We start from the raw sequence: 25,601 nt of genomic DNA, 5'->3' as shown, positions 1-25,601 counted from the left end.
GTAGCAATACTCTGTCTTCCTCCTTCCCTCCCATGCCAGAGATTTTTTTGAAGGCCTTTTTCCTCAGGAGAGATTCTGTGCTATTCCATACTGCTCTCCGTGCCAAGGTTTTGTTGGCCTTCCATTCTCAGCTCCCACCAGTAGCTTTTGTTTTAGCTCTTGGCTTTTCCTGAACCATCTTTTTGAAGAGGGTGCAGGGATGAGCTGAGGTGACCCAGCTGTTGTTGCATGCTGGGTGTACTTGTGGGAATTGTGGCCACCTGATGCTAACCCTTGCAGTGAGACAACATGGAAATATTTGTGACTGCAGCCTAGGCTTATATTTCTCTGAATTAAGCAGATGTTGCCCTCTCTCTGCCTACTGCTCCTTCTCCAGCCCCCAGCCTTCTTTTTGGAGATTTAGATAAAATATCTCACATGTTTATGACTTGTGAGTGAGATCTGTTTTTACCTAGGCTCATGTCTGGGATAGTGATTAAGGTACCTACCTGGCTTGGTTTGTTGTTTTTTAAAAGGTTTTGAAGTCTTGTAAATGGCATCCAACTATCATTTTAGTCGTTTTCATTATCAATATTTTAAAAGTATTATTGGAGACAGTGTGTTTGTAAAAGTCAGATTGGTGGTTCTGGAAAACATGAATACTGAATGAAATTTGAGTCTTCAAACATTTTAGGCTATACCTTCAAAAGTCAAATAAAAAATGGCATACCTTAATTAACATTTTTTGTTGTTTTTGCTCTGTGTCTGCAGTAACAAGCCAAACCCCAACCAGATCAATGTAAATAATGTCAAACCAGGAGTGGTCAATGGTACTGGAGTCCAGGCACAGAATGCAGGAGCAGGACGGGCCTGTGAGAGCTGTTACAGTAAGTGCCAGAACAGCAGCTGAGATGGAAATGTTCAATAAAAGCTGTCTTGTGCTGGGGGTGGGGGCAGAACTGCATGTAGCAGCATTTAAGCAAAGGGGTTTTTTTTGAGGTTGTTTTTGTTTAGTTTTTGAACTACTGCTGTTACATTTGTAAATAGAATTGTGAAGTGCTGAAGGGGGAGTTAGTAAATGTTCTACATAATTGCAGGTGACTATTGAGTGAATATTTAAATCACCAACATGTAAATTTGACAATTTTTTTCATCATTTTTAGTAGATTTCAAAATATGTGACACCACTGTATTTGATCTACTGCCTGATATTAATATACTGACTTCTAATGATTGTGCTCCTTTATGGGGAGCCTTTAGAGATGCTGGAATGTAGGGCTGTGTGAGAAGTCAAGTCACAGACTGTACATTTTTCAGTTGTAAAATTAATATATGGGAAGTTCCTGAAGACAGTCTTTGCTGTTTCCCATGTTCTGAAGAAATCCTCCTGCAAAAAGAGAACCTTGGGTTCCATTGGCAGGACGTCTTCCCGTCCTAATCATTGTTTCTTTCTGTTCACATTTGACAAGGGATGTAGATTAATTAATGTAATCAATTCTGCTGAAATCACAAGTATGTTTTAACAGTGGTGATGACAGTGAAACCATCATCAGTTTTTAAGGCCTGTTTGAGCTTTGCTCTGTGTGTGTGTGCGGGCTGGGGGGGTGTTTTCTTTTGTGCTGCTTCTAAAGAGAATAAGATCTGAAAAGTGATCCTGTGTAAGGATATATATAATTTCCACCTTTGTTATCTCTAGCCACCCAGTCTTACCAGTGGTATTCTTGGGGTCCCCCTAACATGCAGTGTCGCCTCTGTGCATCCTGTTGGACCTACTGGAAGAAATACGGTGGCTTGAAAATGCCAACACGCTTAGATGGGGAGAGGCCCGGACCAAACCGCAATAATTTGGTGGGTATCCAGCAGGCACACTGCCTGGCAAGCTCAGTGTCATGCCACCTAACTGCCTGCTCACTGTTCTTCAATATTTAACCACTAAAAGAATGCCTCCAGCCTTCATTGTTGTCCTTGGGTTTGGTATTTCATGTCAAGCAGAAGTCGGCGCATTAACCTCAGCTAGAAGTAATTTGTTGCCAAGTACTGCCCTGAGAAAAAAACAAAACAAAACAACAATGTTATTTGTTTAGCAAACCAGCCTTCAAATGCATGAAATGACTTAGTGGAGATGGGAGAAACTGAAATGCCAGCCAGTGTTTCTGGTATTTGGTTTCCATGATTTTTGCTGTAGGGAGGAATAGCGCTGGTTTTTTCTCTCCAAAAGAATTAATTATTTCCTGAAGCCTATTTACTTTCCCAAGGCATATTCAGAATTAGATATACCTCAAATAGCTATTGGCTTTTTAGAGATCCTTTATCTTGTTTTTCCACCTAATCCTATTTTTTTAATAATAAAAAAATATCCTTTTTTTGGATAGGTTTGAGCAAACATTGTATGTATTTTTCCTCTCTTATTTGAAAACCAAAATTCTCAGATTTTTTTCCTGAATTTGGTGAAAGTTTAATCTGAAAGCATTAGAAATTAAGATGATTGGAAAAAGTACTGTATCACATAGATAGAAGGATAACACACACTGAACTTTTACCTCAGGATAATTCATTTCCTCTCTCATATTCTTTGCTGTCATTCCCTTTCCATTTCTTTTGTTTAACCTTTATCCTTTCCAGGCTTCTCTTTGCCCTCTGAAGCCTCCTAATTGCTGAGATAACTGCCTTACACCTCTTGTTTGTGAATTAAAAGTACATGAATAGTCAGAGAAGGGAAAGCCCTGTTCTCCCCAAACTGAAATGTCTTTGTTTTCCAGCTATGGGTGGGACTGAGGTAACAAGATACTCCTTGCATTATTTCATTGGTTGCTTAGTGGCTTTTCATAAAGAAGATAACTGCTTTGATTCTCAGTAGCTGATATGTGTCTTCCAGTAGTATTCTTTATGATATGCAATGAATATTTGACATCTGTGAGTACATTTGCTGAGTTAAGAGTAAGAATTAAAACAAATTCTTGCAGCTTTGAGCCAAAACCATTCCTGTGTGCCATACATTTGCTTTGGAAAGTGAGCTTGTGGTGTATATTTTTGTCATGCAGCTCTTCCTGATTTTCCTCTCCTTTTGACAAATGCTTTATTATAAGGAGTTTGCATTGTATCTCCTGAGCAGCCTTAGGCACCCAAAACTGGAGAGTCTTTCTGTTGAGTCTATGTAAATCATGTGATAGCACCAGGTAACTTCTTCATGTCTGGCTTTTGGATCCCTAACTTAAAACTTGTCACAGCACAGAAACAAATGCTTCCCTGCCAAGTGAAAAGATTTACCTTCATTTTATCCTCTCAGATATTTGGGGTAAGACTTGGGAAATGGGGAATATTTTAATCTGTAATATTATTCCCGTTCTTATATCTGAGAATCAGTAATTGAAAATGATTTTACATAATACTTTCTCTTCTTTAGAACCATACTTTCTAATCATTACTTCTTCAGAAATCCTTTTTATTTTCCTTCCCCTTCAGAGTCCTCACGGTGTGCCAGTACGAAACAGTGGGAGTCCCAAGTTTGCTATGAAGACACGACAAGCTTTCTATCTGCACACGACCAAGCTGACCAGAATTGCCAGACGTTTGTGTCGAGATATCCTGCGCCCCTGGCACGCTGCAAGACACCCCTACCTGCCTATCAACAGTGCAGCAATCAAAGCAGAATGTGAGTGTGCTGCATGCAGCTGCTTCTCCTTGCCCAGGAGCCCTTTGAGACTCCTGTCCTGTAAATTTTGGAGTTGCAGCTTGCTGAGATGCTCTCTTGCACGTAGCTAGTGCTTTCACCAAATTCAGTTGTACTTGCAGAGCCTTCTAATTGATGGTAGGCTGGGCAAAACAACTCTGAAAGTTCATGAGTTGTTTGTTTTAAAACATTTGTGTTTGCTGTTACATGGAGCATTCTCTGTGTTTGTGTCCTGTTGCCAGGATCTGCTTGCTACTTGTAAAATTCCTTGTAATGGCTAAGCTCTTTCAGGACACTGGACTTACTCACTTGGTTTAGCTCTAATAGCTGAATGTCTTCACCCTCTAATTATTTTTCTGTGTTTTACAGGCACAGCACGTTTACCTGAGGCATCAGAAAACCCATTGCTATTAAAGCAAGTGGTTCGAAAGCCTTTAGAAGCAGTACTCCGGTATTTAGGTATTAAACAAATCAAACCAGCACATGCAAAACCCTCCAAACCCAGGAAACACCCTCCTAGCTACTCTGCTGACCATTTGGGTCTAGATTTAGATGCTCATTCTGGATTAAAAACAAACAAACAAAAAAAAACAAGGCACAAAAGCCTCACCCCAAAAAGACTTTTGACTTGTCCTGTTTCACTGACAGACCCAGTGTCTCTACAATCCACTCTGGGGTCATAAAACTTTCTAGTGAAGGGAGGGCTGTGTTTGCTGTGATTTTTGGTATATGTGGGGACAAGTTACCATCTGCTAGTGGAGGCACTAACATCATGTTTTGGGAACATTTGATTATTCACTTTTGGTTTTGGGCTATCTGGAGGTAGTTTGTACAGTTGGGTCTTCTAAGAAGCCTCTTGGATTTAGGACATCACTGTGTCCCACAGTTTGTGAATCAGTTGATGGCTGTTCTGTGCTGAATCTAGACAAGGGGATTATACTTCCATTTTTCACTTTCCTCGAGTTTTGGTGGGTTATTATTTTTTTAATTACAATTTTCTTGAGGACTTTTGCCTCATGAGCTGATCTGTGTGGCAGGACTGAGTAGCTCCATCCAGAACTTCGGTGTAAGTTTGAGGTGCAGGAAGCATCCGGAGTGATGCTGTGTGACATGGCAGTGCTGACTCCTGACAAGTGCCAAATCCTTTTCCCCAGTGCAGCCAAACATGAATCTCTCCTCAGGGAAGTCTTGGACAGGGGCACTTGGAAGGCTTCCAGCTTAGCAAGGAAGTTGATTGCTTTTTTATTTAGATAAGAAGCACTGGAGTTGATTTTAGGTTTCTCTGAATTTGTTGATGAAATATTGTAAGGCCGAGGGTGTATTAAATATTTACTGCTTCTCTGTTAGGTGTTATACTTCTGCTGTGTACTAATGAGATACACAGACTGAAAAACCTTTGGAAAAATGTAGTGCAACAAAAGAGAGCAAATGAGGGGAGAAGTTTGCTTTTGGAGAAAATCCTTATTAAAATAATTGTACAGAAAGTAGCAGTAGATTTTGGGTTTTCCTTGCAGTGTGTCAGTGTCTGCACTGGATTGCTGAGCTGGGAGAAAAGAGTGAAGGAAATGGAGGGAGACTGATAGACTGGCAAGAAGGTTTTTTTGGTGGTTAGTGGGATTGAATTTATATTTTACTCTGCTGTTGTGCCTCTGAGAGAGACTCAGCTGAAGTTCCCATTTGCTGTTTCTGGTAACTTTCTCTCAAAGTCTTTTCACTTGAAGAGTGTGGGCTTGATCTGTGCCTTGGCCCGAAGCTTGAATTCAGATGTTGTGTTCTTTGTAGTGGACCTTTGAATCTTCACTTTTTTTGCTGTTGCAGAAACTGTATTTTTTATAAACATTTCTGGCAAACCGACAAAGTTGTAATTTCCCCAGAGTTTAGGGGTGTTTCCAAAATTGGGTTTTATATACACATTATTTATATACATACAAAATATACAGCATCCCAAAAATCACCCCAAATTATTTGAGAACAGTGTTACAAAAATAGATACAGAGTGCTTTTGCTATCAAATCTTATTTTAGAATAATACTATAATAACGATTTTAACATCTTTAGTAGTGGTGAATACCTAAACTTATGGAAATGCTTTATATCAGTAGCAATCTCCAGTCAAAGCTATTGACTGAGATAGTTTATATATAAGAGGAGGTGTACTTGTTCACCTTGGAAGTTCTCAGGTTGTTTTCAGATTTAGAATTCCAGTATCTTTGCTAATAAAAAAAATCTACTTTGCTGTTTTCCACCAGAGTCTCATCCATGTCCTCCAAAACCAGATCCTGCAAAGAGCTTGTCCAGTTCTCTCAACAATCTGACTCCTGCTAAGTTCACACCTGTCATTAATAATGGATCCCCAACTATCCTGGGAAAAAGAAGTTATGAACAACACAATGGAATGGATGGTAAATATTTTCCCACAAAATCTCTGTTGTGTCTATAGGCTTTTTCTTCTGTCCTTTTGGTATACAAGGAGATTATGTAAACTCATAGTCCATTATATAAATTCTGAGTTTCTTATTCTTGAGGGAGGTTATTTTTAACTTTTCTAAAAGCCACCTGTCCCATTTCTCCTTTTGGGTGAGGCACATGATTTGAACAGCCTGGGAGGTGCATGCACATAAAGTCACTGTGCTGGTGGAACTCTGCCTGGCTTGGCCAACCTCACTGATGGGATAGTGAAGGAGAAACTTCCCTTCAGTTTTTAAATTAGTAGTGTGAAGAATACCCTAATAGACTTTTGGAGTGATGTTTCCCTTGTTGGCCCTGTTACTGATATCTCTGTGCTTGGGCTTCACCTCCTCAAGAGGAGGAGGCAAGGGAAAGGTGTTTGAGGTGGGAGATAGAAGCAGGATGTTCCTGGCGTGGGCTCCAGGTGTCTGTTCTGGAGAATTGCTCTTGCTCAAGAGTGTCAGGGAGGAGAAAGTGCAGTCTCTATCTCAGGTGAGGAGAAAAGGGTCTGTTGGAATGGTCCTAACAGGAGTGAGATCATAGAGGGTAGCTCTCCTTAACGGGGGAGAGGAACAGTTGGTGACTGCAGCAGGGAGGGAGATCCAGACAGTCTTTCTCATTTTTTTTACCTTTAATTTTAATTTTATATGTAGCTTATCTGAAATATAATGACAAACATTTGCTATCTGACTGTGTTTTAACATTAAGAACTTTTAAAACTGCTGCTGTTCAGGTTGCTGATGTGATGTTTTTCTCTTTTCTGTTCACTTGTGCTCTATCAGGCAACATGAAGAAGCGCCTGTTGATGCCTAGCAGGGGTAAGACCTTGAAGCTGCGCTCAGCTTATGCTAGGAGAGTGATTTTTAGTTTCATCTGCTGGCTTGTCTGTGCTTTGTGGCTAATGAGTCTGTGTGCACCTTCTGTGTTGATGTCTAAGTGTTCCTTGGGTAATCACTTCCAGCCATGGTTTTGCTGCTCACCTTTCAGGCTTTTCACACACAGGCAACAAGTTGTACAACCTTACTGAAGACATGAAGTCCTGTGTTCAGAATTGATTCTTAATTCCTCAAGTTGACAAAACAGTCTTCCAGCACTTCTGTTGAAACTGTAGGAAGCTGTGATGGTTTGAAAATAGGTGTTGTTTCACTGTTTGGTTTTTAAGAAAGCAAAGTTTCATGTGACTTGAACTGCTTTGAATTCACTTGGACCAAAAGAAATAGAAGACAGTACTTACATCAAGTTCCAAGTTCAACCCTCTGTATTTTCCAGTGAGAGTGGACAGTATCACTGGTGAGAGACTGTCTGCACATTCTCTGCTGGCAGTGGAAAATGATTTTCAAAATTTCCACTGGTTAAAAATTAATCTGTTCTGAGTACTGAAGAGATGTCAGAATCTTCCATTTGTGCTAATGCAGGAAACGTGCATATGATGTCACTTCACCAAATTCAGTAGAACGGATCAATTTTGAATATTTCTGAGACAGAAAACCACAAAATGTCACTGTGAACAGGCAAACACAAAACATAAGCTTACATGTTGCCAGCACTGCATGCCCTGATGATAATCTTTGTTTCATGGCTGAGGCAGTGGATGGCTGTTACCCATATTTACATGCATGCAAATATGAGTGCATGTGAAGAATACAGCCATGAGGACAGTGGTTGTTCTAGTGTCTTGCTCTCTTTGGGAATTTATTCCTTGATGCCCTGTTGCTGAGTTTTTATGTGCTTTGTCACTTGTCTTTTGGGAAGAATAACAAAACCCTGCTGCACTGCTCAGTTTTGCTTCCTCAGAAGCTTCATCCAGTAATGAGGGATGTAGATGCAGAGTAGCTCACTGGGTTTCCACAGCTCCTGGTGACTACCTGCTTATGGGCACAGCTGCTGCTCCCTGCTGCATGTCCTCCTCAGCAGATGACATGTTTGGGAAGCTCAGAGATGTTGTTGACCCAAGGAGGGAAGTGGAAGAATGGATCCTTCCCTCTGGAGGATTGATAGTTCAAGACTGGACTTGATAACCCAACACAGTTTTCTGGAAATGGAGGATCCCTGCTTTAGTGTTCCATTCAGTTATAACTGTTGCTGGAGCTGTCTGCAGGATGATTTTGGAGAAGTAGCTGTTCCTCAGAGTTGGTGTTTCTCTGAAGCAGGTGTGTGTAGCTGTGCAGGGTCTGGATCTTGCCAAGCACCTGCTGCTCTACCTGTTGGGTCTGTTTTCACCCAGCCACTGAAATACTTGCTGGAGTAGCTGTTCCTGTAACTGCTAGGTAGCAGAGTCCAGTTCACTCCCAGAATCTGTTTATCTCCTGGAGTAGTGAGTATTAACTGGATATTCTTGTGAGCAGTTCAGCTTAAACCTGTTGGTTGAGATTTATCTGTGGATGGAAAATATTTGCCATGCTGCAATTTTGCATCTGTAATATTTCCTGAGCCTGGGTTGCTGGAAGCTTTGCCAGGACCTGGAGGGAAGGGAACCACCTGCAAGGAAACAACATTTAAAGAGCTTGGATTGAGATCTGCTGGGCACAGGGAAGCAGATGGTGGAATTTGGTGGGTCTCATTCTGTCCTGGTGCCAGTTTGTGTTGGTGCCTCTTAGCACAGGTTCCCACTTGCCTTGCATGTGGACTGGTAAACCTTGCTGCCTGTGGGCACGAGGACATCTGGTTTGCTGTGCCATGAAAGGACTGGGATTGTGGCACTGAGGCTTCTCCTTGGTTTTGGATGGAGTCATCCACACTTAGTAATCTGGAGGGCTGCTGGCAGGAAAGGCACAAGTTGGAATTGCTGTGAAGAAGAGGTGAATGGCAGTGAGAGTGATGAAGCCTTGTGGCCAGAATTTAGGAGCCAGTGAGTGAGTGAGTATAAAAGTATTTAAATAAACTCATCTATCCAGAAGAACTGGTTTTTGGACCAGTTGACCTAAAATAGTAGAAAAAGATTAGTGGGAGTAAACCTGAATTGTTATAATTGGTCAGATTCTGCATTTACATAGATACTATAGGATATTGGGGGTTTTCCTTTGTTATTCTCATATTTCTCATCTCCTCTTGACAATACTGACTGGTTTAGGTCACTGTAGGGAGGAGTGTACTGCAAAAAAAAAGATGGTGTTAAGGTGCCTGCACAGAGGGGCTGAAAATATTCTTTCCTTCATGCAGGAAGGCCCTTTGTCCACCTGTGTTTGCAGAGAGAGCTAACCTAGTGCAAAACTGTATCTGTTATCCAGGAGTTTTTTCTGCTTCCTGCTGCTGTGCTGCCTTGGTGGAACCTGGAAGACATCTTAGGGTTTGGACAGGTGACCTGTCAGTGACAGGGGACACTGGACACTGTCATGGTGGCCTTTAGCTCAACCTTCTTTGCTGGTGATAGAAGCCTTGTGGCTGAGCTATCACCTCCAAACACAGAGGAGAAGCCTGAACACTGGGAATTATGCCGAGCTGGTGGCATGGGATGGTTTTGTAAGGCTTTCCTCAAGGCCAGGTTGTAAAACAGAATATAATCAAGAGGTTTATTTGCAGGAAAGAGCCAGGTGACAGCTTGTCTGTATAGTGTAAAGCATTAAGGTACATGTTCATACAGGGCAGTTGCTGAACTTCAAGGAGTAGTTCACATTTTCCCCTTGAAATTCTGTTTATTTGTTTATTTTTTTCTCTTGCTACTGTAGCTCCAGCTAAGTAATTTTAACTTTTCTTTTTCTGACTCATCTCTGCTTAACCCTTGAGACCTAAACTTTTTCAAGCTCTGAATATGATTTATCTGGCCAGGCATTTTGAGTTTTGACCAGTGCCTGAATTCCAAGAACAGGAAAATAGTCTTCATCTCATGTTCTCTCTGCCTTCACTTTATTTTTCAAGAAGATTGTAGTTCTCTTATCTATTTTGTTTTCCTCCTCTTTAAATCAAGTTGGAGGCATCATTACACATACAGTACATTTCCCAGCTCTCCTTCAACATTAACTTAGCATGGACAAATTGCTGCAGAATCCTATTTTTGGAACATGAAAAGTACATGGAGTCTCATAAGCTGTCAAATAGAGTGAGATGTTAAAAAATTTGGTAGTTTATTCCTTTTTCATTAATGTTCTGGAGCTTGACTGACAATTTTTGCCATGAAACTTCCTCTAGAGAGAGAGAGAGGCTGTTTTGTGTGCAGGAACCTGTTTACTTGCTTCCTTACAGCCATGCCATGTGGAATCTGTGATACTTGGCCATGCAAATTCCTGCTGGGGGAAGGGAGGGAGCATTGTTCGATTTTTATTTTTCTCCCCTCTCTTTTACATCATGCTGGCTTTTCATCTAATCAGATTTGTTTTTCAGGGTCATCACATGCACTCCTAAAATTGGCAGAAAGAGGGAGAACATGAATGAGTAGCTGCAATAAAGGGAAGGCTTTTCCCAGCAACAAACTTGCATTGATAACACAGTAGCAGGTCGAATGCTGAAAATTGGAGAGGGTTTCTAGAAGAGCCATGAAAACAGTGAAGGGACTGGAAAACACACTGTGTAATGGAAAATGCTTTTATCAAAGTGGGAGTTGTAGATATTTGTCTCTGCTGACAGGAACAGCAGAAGTGTAATAATAGAGGGCTTTTAGTCTAGCTGGGAGTGGAATAAAGAGCTGCAGTAGCCAGAAGGTGCAGGAGGGAACTTTGGCTGGAGATAAGCTGCAGATTTTTGAGTCAGGTTAATTAACTGCTGGAATACCTTGCCTCTGCTGCTAGGGATTTCTAAACCCAAATGGAATGCCAATCTCATTTAACATGTTCTGGTTCATTGTTTCTCACATCCTTTTTGGGAAATGTGAATGAACCAGAAGTGGAAGCATTCATCAGCCTGGTTTGGCCTTAGTTCAGTTATCAAGAGATAAGCATGGCAGTGGAAAGATAGAGAAGTTCTCTAACATCAGCTGTGTAGGGGACCAAAATTATCTCAGTATTTTATATATACATGCACACACACATTTTTAAAATTTTTTTTCCTGGCTGTCTTAGGCAGAAAATGTGGACTTACCTATGTGCTTAAGTTGCATTACAAGTCTGCCTTTATCACCAGTGACCCCAGCTGTCTTTCTAAACTGAAAGATAGCCAGCCAATGGAAATCTGTCCATCCAGGAATTACTGTAAAGGGCAGGGAGTGTTGGTCTTTTCATAAATGGTGATGAGCTGGGGAAGAGGCTGGCTTTAGCTGTTGGGATCCAGACCCCAGTAATGCTGACTAGTGACAAGAGAGAAAATGTTCAGTGCCAGCTGCAGCACAGCTGGGAAGAATGTCAGGTTGCTTGAACTGCTTTTTGGAGACCCCAAGAACCATGTGCCTGTGCAACTTCCTTGCCTTAAGATTATTTGCTGAAAGTACTGATTATTTTTGAGAGTTTCACGTGGGATTTTGTATTCACATGCTAAGTGAAACAATTTTCACTTGCCTTCATCTTAGCCTTGATACTGTGATTAGGTTCTCTTGGTGTTGTGAAGAAAGATCTGAAAATAAAATCAGCAGATGGCCATCATGCTCTGTGGATCAACTAGTGAAAACTATTTCATTTAGCAGTGATGGCATGGAGTAAGATGCAAATGTTGATTGAGAGGAGAGTGCATATCCAAAGGCAATGGTAGAGATTAGGTGTAATTAATGTATTACAGAGCAAGGGCAGAATTGCAAATGCAGAGCCTGAATTTGTAACTGAGTGGAATATGTGACACATCTTATTTATATATATACACACACACTTATACATATATGCATATTTGTATAATACTCCTGATGCTAAGAACAGTGAATAATTCAGTGCTTTCTAGTTTAGATAGCTTGGACCAGCACATCCTAAAGCAGTGAGGTGCAGAGTTTTGTCTCCTCTTTTTTTAACCACTTGGTGTGTTACAGCCAGGCAGAATCCAGCATGATGCTCTTTTAGGAGTATGAGGGGACAGTATTGGCTCAGCCCTGAGACAGAAAGCAGCTCTCCTTTCTCAATGTGCTTATCCAAGGAGAACTGCTGGCTCCCTGCAGGTGGATGTCACTGCTCAGGAAGTATTAGCAGGATTCTTGAAGTGTTTGTAGCAGGAGGTTCAGCCTTGCCTAAGCAGACACATCATAAGGGAGGGGCTGTGGTTACAGTGAGTGTGACCTGCTGCACCAGCATTTTAGGGAATTCTGTCCAAATCCAGTGAGGTTAATGTGCAGGGCTTGGTGGAAGGAGCTGGGCACAGACCACTATTTGCTCATCCAAAATTAAAGTTGCTCTTTGCAAAAATCTCTCATTTGAAGTTACTGTGTGTTTAGTGTTGTCTTGGTTTTATCTGTCCAGCAGAGAACTGTGATCACTTCTGTGTTTCATTACAGCCAAACCAGTCTGTGTATCTCTATTTGTTGCATGGGGCTGAGCTACTGAATTCTGAACTACTTAAATCTTCCCCTTTTTTAACCTTAAATCTTTTCTTTCCTTTTCCTTTGCCAATCTTGGTAGGAACTTATTTAGGTAAGTAAATTGCAATTTTAACATTGTTTTTATGTACAACAGAATTTTGAGAAGCTGTTAGTCTAGGTGGTGTTTGGCACAATTTATACTCTGTTCTTTCCTTGTTGCACTTAACATTTCTGAAAGTTTGTAGCCTCTGGGTGTTAGAAGGTCGACACTCACAGTGGTAATAAAGACAATAAAGTGGTAAAACACTCCTGGTAGTTACAAGAGAGGCAGGGCTGCTGAAGTGTTCTTGCAAGCTGGCAAAAAGTGTATGTGTGTATATGTCAACACACTGAGATTGCCTTGAGTGAACCAGTAACTTGGAAGTGAAATCCTTGTTCATCAAGCCTCATTCATGCATGAATTTTTATGTTTTTTTTCTAGCTTTCTCACAAATGTGGTACTGTTGATGTTTTTGTTACTGCTGGGAAGGATGGAGTCCCAGGAGAAGGATTACTTTTGGAACAGGAAAATGCAGATGAAAAGTATATGGATTTTAGAAGGCAATAGTGAAGTGACTGGTTGTGAAAGAGTGCATGAAATTCTCTGTATTCATTGTGATTGAAGATGTGCTTCTGACTCTTAGTGCATATTACATGTTCTGCATGATACTTCTTGTGGGTAAACAAAGTCAAGACCAAATGCCATCTGTGGCTAATTGCTTGATGAAGGCCCCATTTTATTTTGTGTGTGTGTGTGGTGGATATTCAGAAGATTAGAGTTTGTAACTTTGAGTAAACACAAGTTCACCCACTCTGAGTTGTGTCCAGGTTGGAAGCTGGGTTATTCTTCTTCCTTGGTACAAGGGTCAGTTCTGTACAGATTTGTTTCAGACTGTGAAAGGGGCTGTAAATACACAGCAGCACTATGTATGTTCACATATACACAGTGTGGAAAAGCACTGGGTGGTTCCTGACCATGCAGAAAGTTCTCCATGCTTCAGCAGCTTCTTGAAGCTTGCTGTAGTAACTTCCTGGGAACATCCCTGTGCTCCAGGCTGTGCTGGGCTCAGTGCTGAGGGTTTAGGCTCTGCTGCTGCTGCACATGGCACTTGTGTGGTGCTGGCAAAACAGGCAGAATGTCAGCAGTGGGAGTAGTTTTGAAATTCTGCCATCGAGATGCTGAGTTGCAGGGGATGGGACTGGAGCAGCAAAGAGCTTGTCCCCAGTGGGACCAGATGTGCTGATCTGCTTCCTTTGGGAAATTAGATTCTCCCTTTCTCTCTGCTTTTGGGTGCCAGCTATCCCCTACTCCCACGGTGTGCTCTTGAGGTGGTGCTGTAGTTGCTGCTGGAATTTTAGACATTCTCTCTTTCCATTTAATTTTTTTTAACAAATCCAGAAACATGAGATTCAAACGACATGAGAGTTGGAAAAGGAACAGGTTGTTTGACTGAGAGGTGGTTTCCCCATCCTCAAAAGATAACATAAAGCTGCAAAGCAGCAGCAGTGACAGACACATGTTGCTGTTTGTGGCAGTCCTTCCCCACCTCTATTTCTTTGGGACAAAGCATATTCACTTGCAGCTTTGGTACTTCAGGAATTAAGGGATTATTGGGGCATAGTAACCTGCTTGGGCTGGTTTTCAGCCAAAATCCCTGTGATTGTCATCTGCTTGAGGAGCAGTTCTGAGGTCCTTGGCACTGAGCTGTGGGAGCAGACATGCCCTTAGGGTGCCAGTTAATCTCTGTGCAGTGATCAGCTGTTTTATTGCCATTTCAGTGAGGTGTAGAATGGGCTGTAGCAAAGGACGTTTATGATTGTCTGCAGCTATCCCTTCAATTGACTTTGTCTTCATTTTATCCTCTGGGGCTCCCTCTTTATTTCAGTTTATAGAGGAGACTGGCAGGAGGAATTGGATGGCAAGAGATTTTCTAAAGCTTTGGACTCTTTTAAATGCTATGGAAAAAAAAAACCCTAACATTTAATCTAGAGTTTTCAAAGTAGATTTCAATTTCTTTGACTGCAAAGGAGTGGAAGACCTGCTTAGATTTGTCACTGTATACCTTTACACTGTGGTTTTAAAGGTTTGGTCAATCCTGAAAACACTTCCTTTTGTTGTTTGTGTATTTTTGTGTCATTTGGAGGAGGTCAGTGTTGATGCTGATGTGGAGCTGTGTAAATTCAAGCAGTTGAACCTTAGAGATCATCAAAAGGAATAATCACATTTTCTACTCTGTGTCTTCTCTAGGCATTCCTCCATAAAATGTAGTCAGGAATCTTTTTTTTTTTTTTTTTTTTTTTTTTTGTGCTTTTTTGTTTTCCCCTGGAGAGGAGCTGCCAGAACCGTTGTATTTTGCTCCTGATTTTAATTCTTATGCTATCTTATTTTTTCACCTGCTTGTGGATGCATGGGGAGACATTTCTCAAATCTTCATCTGTGAAAGTGGAGCAGGCAAGTGGGGCACAGTGAGTTCTCTGCCTGTGCCACCACTCACCCACAGACACCCATTGGTTTAGTTTTTAGAGGTGCCTGTCTCACAGGCTTCCTCTTACACAGAAGCCACCAAAAACTTTTGGGTGAGAACCCATTGTTTCCAGTGCAGATGCATCCTGTTGACTTGCCAGCTGTTCCACAATGGGTTACAGATGTGCTGTCTCTGCCTCTCTTGGGTGACAATAGAAGTTGCTCATTTAATAGCAGTGCTTTGGCTGCATATGCTCTTACTGTGATTATATTTTTAATTGCAGACTGAATAAGGTCATTTTAGTGCCTCTTTTTGTTCTTTCAGACTCCAGTTATTGAAGTGTGACTAAAGTGAAAATTCATGGATTAATTCACCATATTAATATGCTAATTGATATCTTATTGCTGTGAAAGCAAGGGTATAAATTGCATTGAAGCTGTAGCTTTGTTTTGTATCCTATTTTACTGGAGCAAAAAGTTGTCACGGGCAGCTTTATCCTAGAAATGGCACTTTGGGAGGGAGATGTGTCCCTGTTGTTAGCACTGCTTCTGTGCTGCTTGAGGGCTCTGAAGCAGCCTTTGTTCAGTTTGCATCCCTCAACTTCTCACCATGGAATATTCTGGTTTAATGCTGGTGCTTGGAAATAGCACTGCTTACTGTCTGTTGTGCATCCAGCAATAGTCATGGCAGCAGCAGCCACATACCAGGACAGTCTTTTCTGGCATCAGGGGATGTTCTTACTACAAGAAAAAAACTGATCTGGAGTGTGGTTACAAGAAAATATGTGGCTTCAATCCAGGGACTAGTGTCAGTTGATTTACATCTCCGAGTTTCTGTGAATGGAGAAAACATAATCCTTCAGTTCTGGAAGGGGAAGGAAGTAACAAGTGCTGCAGCTTAGCTCTGAAGCTGACACATTCTGGTTGCATCCTGCTGGCTGTGCTGTTTCCCGTGGAGCCCTTTGTCCATCCATCCCGAGCAGCTGCTCACAGCTGTGTTTTGGATGCTCCCATGTAAAAATAAATGAATATCTGCCTTCTGCACTGCCTTTGTCAACAGCCAAAGGTTGTTTCTGGCCTTCTTACTTGGTGTCCTGCAGACTTGATGGAAATCTTTTTGGCAGCTATTTCTTCATCTCTGTGGATACTTAGGCACAAAAATATGGCAAGAACTGAAACCATGTATTTTCCCATTTGAAGTAGCCAAGAGCATAACATCTACTCAGGATGCAAAATGCACTTGATACAAACTGATGATTCTAATGTGGTACATTGTGATACTCAGTGCTCAGAAAATGTCCCCTGTTCCTCCTTTCTCACTCCTGACACTTTACTGTGCCCTGTCACACTCAATGCAAGAACAGGATGTTTGGTTTTACCAGTGAGAACCTTCAGGAACCTGCTGGAATATAGGCCGTGAGCTGGATTCTTTAAAAAGATTTTCATCCCAGCTAACTCACTAGCCATGGGAAGGCTCAAAGATTCCATGAATGTGCAAGCAGAATTCATGCTGAGACATTTGCAGATGCCTGTCCTGTCGTACCTGCTGGATTTGATGCACTGCCAGTTTGGTTCTCAGGCAGGAGGGGCTGAGGAAGGTGGTTTGGTGCATGGATGCTAATGAAGTGATGTTTTCTGGGAAACCAAAATAAACAGCTGTATTGGGTCTCCCAGTCCATTCTGTGCCAGGCCTTACAGCAACATCCCTCTCCCCCAAATCCCAGGAGCTCTGAGAGTGCTGCAGGGGCCCGTGTGTGCACAGTGCAGTCGAGGGCAGTGTGAGGGGTACCTGGTAGCACAGCAAAGCCCCTGGTGCTGTGTGTGGCTGGCAGAGGGCTCCGTGGTAGCTGCAGTGGCTGTGCTCTGTGCCTCAGGAGGTGTTTACTCGTGGCAGGCTCAGCAGATACACTCTGTTTGCTAACAGCTTGTAGCTGACATCTGAGCTGAGCAGCTCCCAGGGGACCCAAGGAGGATAAGAGAGATTCTGTTTGTTGCTGTCTTGACAGTGAATAATGCCTTCCACTTTCTCCTTCTTGACGTCAGTAAATTCCTCAGGCTAAGAGAGAACGTCAGATTTCCCCCAGACACGTGGCAGACCTGGGATGTGAAAGAGGAGGTGTGCTAATAGTGGTAGTGGGAAGTAAGATTTGAGTAAATGGAGAGGAGACTGGGAGAATGGAATATGTTTGTGACCTGGGGCCTCTGCTCTTCAAACCGTGTTGTCAAGGAAGCTTTTCTCAGTCACCTTCCCAGGAGGGCAGAAGGCAGCTCAGTAGGCAACTCTAGGCTTAGCAAAACAACACAGTTGTAATCATAGCTGCGTGTGTTTTGATTTTTGTACTTTTTTCTGTCTTGGAAAAGCAATGGTCTTACCAGCTCTATTCTCTTTCCTGTTTGTTAGGTCTGCCTAACCACGGACAAACCAGACAAATGGTAAGAGAATGTTCATTTAACCAAAACAGGGAAAAGAAGCATTATTAACCCACACTAGATAGAACACCCCATTAAACCGTAGTGCCTCACTTCCACCTTTGCTGTTTGCAGCTGGTCATAATTCCCAATTCACTGAAAAGGAAAAAAAAAAATTATTTTGGGGCATCTGAATCATCTTAGTGGTTAAATACAATTTAAACCTCAGATCTATCTATCTTTATATCTATAAATGAGATCCTGTTTTGAACGGAGCATTTTGTTTCTGCTCACGCACAAACTGAGTGGCTGCTTACAGCAAAGTTCTGGGATGTGTTTCTAGGTGGAATGTGTTTCCCTGAAGGAGAAAGGTTTAAATGATGGAAGGGTTTGTTTGGAAAACAGCTTCTTTTTTTTTTTTTTTTTTTTTTTTTCTCTTTTAGCAAGTTGGTGTGCAAGTTACCTGCTGAGAATGCTTGTATTTTACGGTTTTTTGGGGGTTTTTTTGAGTAAAAATTATTTGTAGCCTTTCATCTGTTGTGCTGAGTTTAATCAAAGGACAGAAGCAAGTAGCCAGTCTGATTGATGTGTCTCTGGCAGACAGAATTGTGAAGGGGCCAGTGCAAAGGCTGTGCATCCCCTTTCCCCCTTGCCCGTGGCTTATGGGAAACAACTTCAAGCATACACTTTGTATACTTTTCCCCGCCCCAAAAAAATGATTTTCTGATGTTGCTCAAGTGGACCTTGCCTGGTTAGCATTAGTGCCAGCAGGGTCCCTGTGACACAGGGAGCAGCAGCAGGTGTGGCTGATGGTCACTGCACAGTGATCACAGGCATTCCTGAGCCTGGCAGTGCTGGGGGAGTGTGCATGGCCTGGGGAGATGCCAGAGCTTGGGTGTGCCAGGCTGCTTGGAATAGCAGAGCATTCCTTTGGTTCGTTCCTCTGCCCACAGTGGGAAATCTTATTTCTCCTCAAATTCAGCCTCATTCCGTGTCACTGAGAAGACTGGCTACTTGTTTGTGTCTGCTGAATAAACCAGCTCAGAGCAGTGGGGGAATCTCTGATTTCATACTTTTTAGGTGTTTTAGGGTGAAACTCCCAGAACTGCTGTGATTTCTGGTTGCCTGATGAAGTGTGAATGAAAAATTAAAGGTCCTCATTTCAGGATGTGTCATTTGAAATAGGTTTCACCATATAGGTAGAGAAAAGGCAACCTGGAAGCACAGGGGTGCCCTTTCTAGATATTTTGTCAAGAACTTTTTCTGGAGTTCTTCTCCTGTGTATCTTCATATGTGGAGAAAATATGCTTTGCAGCCTCAATGAAGGGATTTTCTTGGACAAACCTGGAGGGGGTGAAAAAAAAAGAAAAGCTTTTATTTGAAACATTTTACTTAACAAATGTCAAATCTAAAAGAAATGGTTGAAGTATTTCAGTGGTCTGCTGTGGTGCTGAGGCTGTCTTGTATAACATGGAGCTGGGCAACTAAGAAATTAAATTGTTATTGCACTTGTATGCAGCAATTCTGAAGAGCTTAGGTTTTAAAAGGTGGGGGTTTGTTTGTTTAGCTCTAAAGCCCTGATGTTCTACAGGAAGCAGATCTTGCTAGAGCAGTTGATTAAGGCTGGTCAAAAAATAAGTCATTATCATTTTTTTTGTTTTCTGCTTAGATACAAAACGAGATAGATGCAGGATTTTGTTGGGTTTCCCCCCTTGGTTTTTAGCCTGAATTCTTCTCTTTCTAAGTCAAGGTGCTAAAATTCAGCTGAGCTATTGCAATGATCTGACACTTAAGGATCCGAAGACCCCCTGTCCCCACCATTCCTTTTGAGGTGGATCTCCTAGGGCAGACATCTCTCTCACAAATGCTCAGTCTCCCATTCCTTGGGCAGAAGGGGAAGCCCTGCTGCCTCTGGGGAGATGCTCTGACCTTGGATAACAGCCTGTGAAATACCAGAATTGAATTTATACCGGGGTGTTTTCTGACCAGCTTTAATTTATGCATATCAAATTTTGTGGGCCTTCATTTTGCATCTTTCCCAGCTGTTCAGTGTTACTGATTTCAGTGGGATTTCTCAATGTGCTGATCAGCAGGAAGAGGGGCAGCAGAACTGGACTTCAGTGATCAAGGACAGCTGCATTTGAGAAGCTTAACACTTTGCTCCCTTTCATCTGCACCTCTCTTAATAACAGCTCATGTTTTTCCAGCTGAGTGTAAGGGGGTTACTGTGAGTCTGGAAAATGATGCCTGTGTTGTTATGGGAAATCTGTGGTGTTCAATACTAAAAGGGTTCTGTCATGAAAGCTGCTAAGCTTTGTAGTACTAGATTTCTTTTTTCAGCAACATATTTAATTCTGTACTATCCTCATTAAATATTAATCTCCCTAGAACAAAAAGGATACGGGTAAGTTTGGTACTGCAGAATAACTGTAAAATTCTGATTTTTGTATTTGATTTGCTCTGTAGCTAGATTTCCTTCCCTGAAATCAATAGAGTTGCTGTAGATTTATGGTAGTAGCTGAAATCTAAGTCTGATGCTCAGTCTTATAAACTTGATGTCATCTTTCAGACACAAGCCACAAATTATTGGCAATGCCTTCCATTTATTATTTGTCCTGTCGCTGAAGTATTGCTGTCCTATTGCATATGGAGGGCGCCTGACTTGTACTGCTTGTGAACAACTGCTTATGTGTGACTTCTGTGTTCAGTCCTGGGCCACAGGGGGAGGCATTTACCTTAAACTCTCACCAAGCCATACAAAAACTCGAATTCTCTTTTCCTTTGAGTGGCTGCAGGTTTGTTGCAGTCCCTAACTGTGCTGTTTTATGTATCACGTTAGGGACCAAGCCGAAACTTGCTGCTCAATGGGAAATCATACCCAACAAAAGTCCGATTAATTCGTGGTGGATCCATGCCTCCAGTGAAAAGGAGGAGGATGAACTGGATTGATGCACCAGATGATGTTTTTTACATGGCCACTGAAGAAACCAGGTAGGAATTCAGAGGATTTAAGGGGATGCTTTTTGGTTGGCGGTGTGGTTAGAGAGGGATCTCCTCAGCAGCTCTGATGCTACACACTGAATGCAGAGAGAAAGCAGATTCTTGTTCTTCTTCCAGAGCAGTTGCTGTAGAAGGTGGGTGCAAAGAGAAGGAAGGCTGAGGTGGGAATTGAGCTGCTTCAGAGCCATGCCTGCCCCCAAAGGTGCCAGCACAGTGGGACAGGATAGGGCTCTCCTGGCTCAGGGGTGACACTGAGGAGCAGAGCCTCCTCCACACAGAGCTCTGCACGTCCTCTTGCATGCTGAACTCTCTTGCATTGCCCCTTTGGCTCACTCATTTGATATTTTCTTGGTGTGAGATAGGATTAGGAGGAAGGTAAAACAGATTTAACTTTAAATGGTACAAAGAGAAACTTTATTATTAGAAACTATAAGGGAAAAAAACCCTCAGAATAAAACTTTAGATTATTTTTCCTTCCTCCACAGACTTTTCTTTCACACTGAAAACTTACAGAAAACAACTCAGTCAATTTACCATCTCTATCTTTTACCAATTCACTTGGAAGAGGAGACTTTTTTGTCTTTACATGTGTTTCACAAAAACACATAAACTTCCTCATTAGTGTAACAGTGTGTCAATCCTAAAAATCCAACACTGATTAGTCCTTGTCAGATAGAAAAAAAACTGCCCAGCTCACCACAGGTAAAAATTTCAGGAAATCTTTACAAACCACCACAACCCCTCAAGACATCTCCACGTGTGTCTGGGTCCTGAAACCTGCAAGAGACAGAGGGTTTCTATTGTTTTTAAATTTTTTTTGGGGGGGATTTTTTTGGGATTAAAAGCACAAGAGATGGTATTTTGTGTTCAGACTTAGATGGTTATTAATTTTTATTTATGTTACAGTGAGTGCTACAGCACTTCTAGTTGACAGATGAAAAATGGTGAAATGATGATTTTTTTGTTGTTGTTACGAGGTTTTTTTAAACTTAAACTGTCCAATTAAGAACTAATACTTGAATTATTTTTACTTTTGGTTTAATAACTAAAAATCTGTGACATGCAGTGCACCTGTTTTTATTTAAACAAGATTCTTCTTAGACTTATGAAGAAGAAGAAGGTGAAGAAAGAAAACTTCCATTTGAAAACTTTTATTTTGCTTTTTACTTACTACTATATTTTAAACTCCCAAATTATAAATTTTTCACTATGTGATATTATGCAATTCTATTTAAATTACTGTTCTGGTTTAGGACAAAACTTCTGAAAGGGGTCCTTCTAGGAAACAGATTTAAGCAGTTCTTCCCCCTACTGGTTCGGGGAAATATTTCTAGTGATTTTAGTTTTATTACTTAATTTTGGAAGTCTTTTTTAAGGCTTCATGTTAAAAGCAGTGCTCTTTTGAAGATCATTGCTTGACAGCACAGAAAGCTCAAAACTTTTAGTATCCAGGGTTCCAAGAGGTTTCCATGGGCTGAGTTGACTCATCTTTTTTTTTGGTGGTTTGTATTTGCTACCAGTGAGATTTTGCCCTGCAGTGTCCATCTTCCTCCTTTGTTGGCACTGCTTCTACTAGCCTTAGTCCTTCTTGTTGGTCTGGCCACAGGATAAAAATAGTAGAAGAAACTTTCCTTGTGTGAGTTTCACTTCAAACTATTTGCCAACTGCTGACAGAGTGGTAGAAGCTGTGACCTGATCCCTAAGGCAAAATTCCCAGTACTGGTGTTCCTAGGATGGGAGTGTTGCTCCTGGGTGTGGTGAGAAGGTAGAGAAATTGCCTTGTGTGGTTTCCTCCCAAGAACTTGATGCCTCTCTCCTGGGTGACCTTGAGGAAGGTCAGAGCAAAGCTGCAGCCCTGCTGTGCAGCCCTCTGTGACAGCAGAGCTGCTGTCTGGCTTCTCTCTTGGCCTGACTTATCAACACTTGCACTATCAGTGCCCCAACAGCAGAGAAGCACTCGGCTCTCCCTCCACTTGAGGAGATGGACCTGGGAATTCTGGATGTCTGAACCCTTCAAGTGACTGAGGAGGTTGAGAGTTTTAGTGCTTTCTCTCTCCTGGTACTACTAAATTTGGCACTGCTCTGAGTCTTCATTTGTTCAGCTCAAAGGTCATAGTCAAGAGTGCTGGCATCTCCAAACTGCTCCTTAACCTGCAAAGCATTTCAAGTGTCAAGGAACTATTCTGTGGCCTAGTACCAAAGATGGGCTTTGTAGAATAGGTGATACCACTAACATTCAAGTTACTGATCTGTTGGATAATCAGTTTTCAGTGCAGGAAACACCTTGTTGGGAACTCAGAAGAAACATGGAATTAATTTCCCGGTCAGACTTGTTCCTGCAGACACATTTAATGCAATTGTGCATTTCACACCAGCTCGTATCTTTGCCACGTCTTTCCCTTTCCTTTCTGTGCCTGCCAGATGCTGTGAAAGAAAGCAGTAGAATTCCATATATAATTGAAAATAAAGCAAGAGGAGGATTTTATTTTCAGGGGGAGTGGTTCTCTAATTACTGCTGTTGCTCTGATGAAGAGGTCCTGGGATCCTGTTGCAGCTCTCAGATTCACGTGCCATTGTGGACTCAGGGTGTACAGTCTCTAATAGATTATTATTATTATTAGATACTATTAGATGCCCAAGGCTTGTTTCATAATCCTGCATCTAGGGAGCTCTTCTTGGCATCTTCACCATCCAAGGCACATGAAATACAGCAGGTGCATGGTGGCAGTGTGTCAGTACAAGGTCCTGCCCTTTGGCCCGGACAGAACTGTGCCAATATTCGCCCAGTGTGGTGTTGTTACAACAATTTACTGTAGGCACAGAATCTTCTGCTCCTACAGAACCACTGACTGAGGCAGGAAGGATCAGTCCCACAGCAACCAGCACAGCTCTAATGAAAATCATGGTTCAGTGATAGACATCAGCTCAGTAAGATCTTATCACTTCCATTTAAAAATAGAGAAAGAAAAGGAAAAAAAAACCCACCCAGGCTTCTTTGTCTGACAGCCATGCTGCTTAGCTGACTGCTGAGTGGTGAAAGGAGATTTTTGGCAGGCTGTGAAGAGCAGGGAAGCCTGAGCCATGGAGCATTGTCAGTGGCACGGGTTTTCTGTCAGGCATTTCACCTCTAACTTTTCCCTGAACCATCTGCTGCATTCCAGTGTCAGGAATGTAAGACTTGTTTGTGAGCTCTGAAACAATTTGAGCTTTGTGTTGGCTCTGTAGCAATCAATCTAGCTGCAATATCTGCATATCATCCTCCAGCTGAGGGTCAGCCTGTGTTTTCAGTCACAGCAAGGAGGTTTCCCTGAAGTTTTACACGCTGCCCCTCTCCCCTTTTTGTGTAGCTCTGTTGAGAGCAGTGCTGGAAAGCTGTACAGCTCTGAAGGAGCAGTTTGAAAAGCTAATTGAATGAAAGGAATAAGTTTTTTGAATTGAAGACTCCAAGTGAGGAACTTGGCATTTGTAACTCATGCAAGCGGAGGCAGCGGGTGACCTGATCAGAATCCAGAATGCTTTGGATGTGTTTGTGATGGCAGCCTGGCTCATGGAGCACACGTGGGTGCTGCAAGTGGATCAACTGCAGTCAAACATCTTGGAAAAGTCACTCTATCAAGATTGTATTTTTTTTTCTCTCCCCCACCACTGCTTTGCCAGCTTGTTTTTACCTCTTATCGCCCTGTGGCCTTTTAGTTTTAGAAACAGGGACACTGGGCAAACAAGAACGGTGTCTGTGTAAGTGCAGCAGCTTGTTCTGCTCAGTGGGCAAAAGAAAAAAAAAAAAAGATGACCAGACCAAATCTGACAAGAAGTGATTCAAAATCTTCAGCTGACGTTGATGGTTTGTCAATTCTGGTGGTGCTAAGGGGAAGTTTTTGAGGAGGGAGAGGTATTTTGACCACTTTCTTCAGCAACCACCGTATCTTAAAGGCAGAAATCATAGCACAGTGGTAGGCATCAGCTCAGTGAGAAGTTCTCTCTTCCATTGACAAATCAACCAAACCAACCAGCCAAAAAACCCCCAAGAACCAGCACAACCAATAAAAAAAAGGGGCTTTTGGCCCTGGCAGTGTTGCCTAAATGAAACTGGGGGGTAGGTGGCTGAAATGTGGGCTGTGGAGCCCTTCCTCTCTTGTCTCCTGGTCAGCCAAAACCTCGTTCTGTCAGGATCCTGTGAGGGAAGGCAGTGCTGCCTTGTCAGACCTTTCTTGTTGCCCCACTTCCTGAGCTGGAGACTCATGGACTACTCTTGTGAATATTTATTACTTCCCTTTCTAATCTCTATGTGCCTTTGACCACCACAACATCCTCTGTAAAAGAACTTCTCATTTTAATTGCACAGTACATTTTTCATTGTTGCCACATTTTGGGGTTTGGATGGGTTTTTTTAATGAGACTTCCTTTATCTCCGAGCCTGGTATTAACAAAAAAAACCAAGCAATCATTCACTATTTGTCTCTAACTTATTTTGGTAATTTTAAAACTTTGGTGTGTCTTTCTCTCTCTTTTGCTTTTTCTCCATATGGAAAACAGCTTCCTGCATCTGATAGGACTTGTTGCCAGTCTTGTACATACAGGGAAATCCTTAAGCAAATACAAGATGTGAATATTGCCCATCTCTGGGGTGAGAACAAGCAGTGTGGGAGAAAGGGAAACACCCTGTCAGTGTTGACTTGGCTTTGTAAACTTCCCAAAGCTGCCTGCAGCACACCCAACTGATCAGAATAAAGTCAGAATAAATCAGTGCTGTGGAAACTGTCCTATTTCACGTGTTCCATTCACAGCGAGTCCTACAAGGCTGGACCAGAATGCCTTCTGCTCTGCAGGGTGTAAGAGGAGGGATGTGGGATTTCAGGTTGCTTTTTAAAATGCTGTTTATTGTATTTAAATGATGCAGCAGTTTACAGGTCGTGGGTGACAAGAGCCCAGCCCACAGCCTTTTTAGCTAAAACTGTGGGATTATTTGAAACTAGTTTTTGTTACAATGCATGATATACTTTTTATTGCAGAACATCTTAAAACATGACAACTAATTAATACTTTTATTATTACTTATAGCTTCTTATAACTACTAGCATTACTATATTTATGTTACTATTTGTTAATTACAAAAAGTTACTATATTACAGTTTAAGCTAGAAGTTGTTTTTTAGTTTTTTGGCAATGGAAAACTGAGGGGTTTTTTATTTGCAACATTGGCTTTCTTGTTTGTCTGTGAGAATCTTTTT

The 25,601-nt window shown here is 41.9% G+C and overlaps 1 protein-coding gene across 4 annotated transcripts in view; it reads left to right on the top strand.

The window, feature by feature from the left end:
* The window catches only part of MTA1 (metastasis associated 1), a 74,805-nt gene that overhangs the window by 47,148 nt on the left and 2,056 nt on the right, over positions 1-25,601 (top strand). Inside the window, exons 12-20 of one of the 4 annotated variants that reach the window (XM_088170228.1) lie at positions 751-866; positions 1,676-1,827; positions 3,442-3,631; positions 4,019-4,108; positions 5,899-6,051; positions 6,880-6,915; positions 12,562-12,573; positions 17,366-17,397; positions 20,213-20,364. In XM_088170228.1, the coding sequence (XP_088026354.1) occupies positions 751-866; positions 1,676-1,827; positions 3,442-3,631; positions 4,019-4,108; positions 5,899-6,051; positions 6,880-6,915; positions 12,562-12,573; positions 17,366-17,397; positions 20,213-20,364 (933 nt within the window). Of the gene's footprint in view, positions 1-750; positions 867-1,675; positions 1,828-3,441; positions 3,632-4,018; positions 4,109-5,898; positions 6,052-6,879; positions 6,916-12,561; positions 12,574-17,365; positions 17,398-20,212; positions 20,365-25,601 lie in introns of those variants that run through there. The other 3 variants (XM_014874770.2, XM_014874771.2, XM_088170229.1) reach the window with 3 other exon arrangements.

Source organism: Sturnus vulgaris, chromosome 9, assembly GCF_052056855.1.
Source record: "Sturnus vulgaris isolate bStuVul1 chromosome 9, bStuVul1.hap1, whole genome shotgun sequence".
In the NCBI taxonomy this organism is placed as follows: domain Eukaryota; kingdom Metazoa; phylum Chordata; class Aves; order Passeriformes; family Sturnidae; genus Sturnus; species Sturnus vulgaris.
Note: the sequence above shows the minus strand (reverse complement) of the source record. Positions and strands in the feature narration are given on the sequence as shown.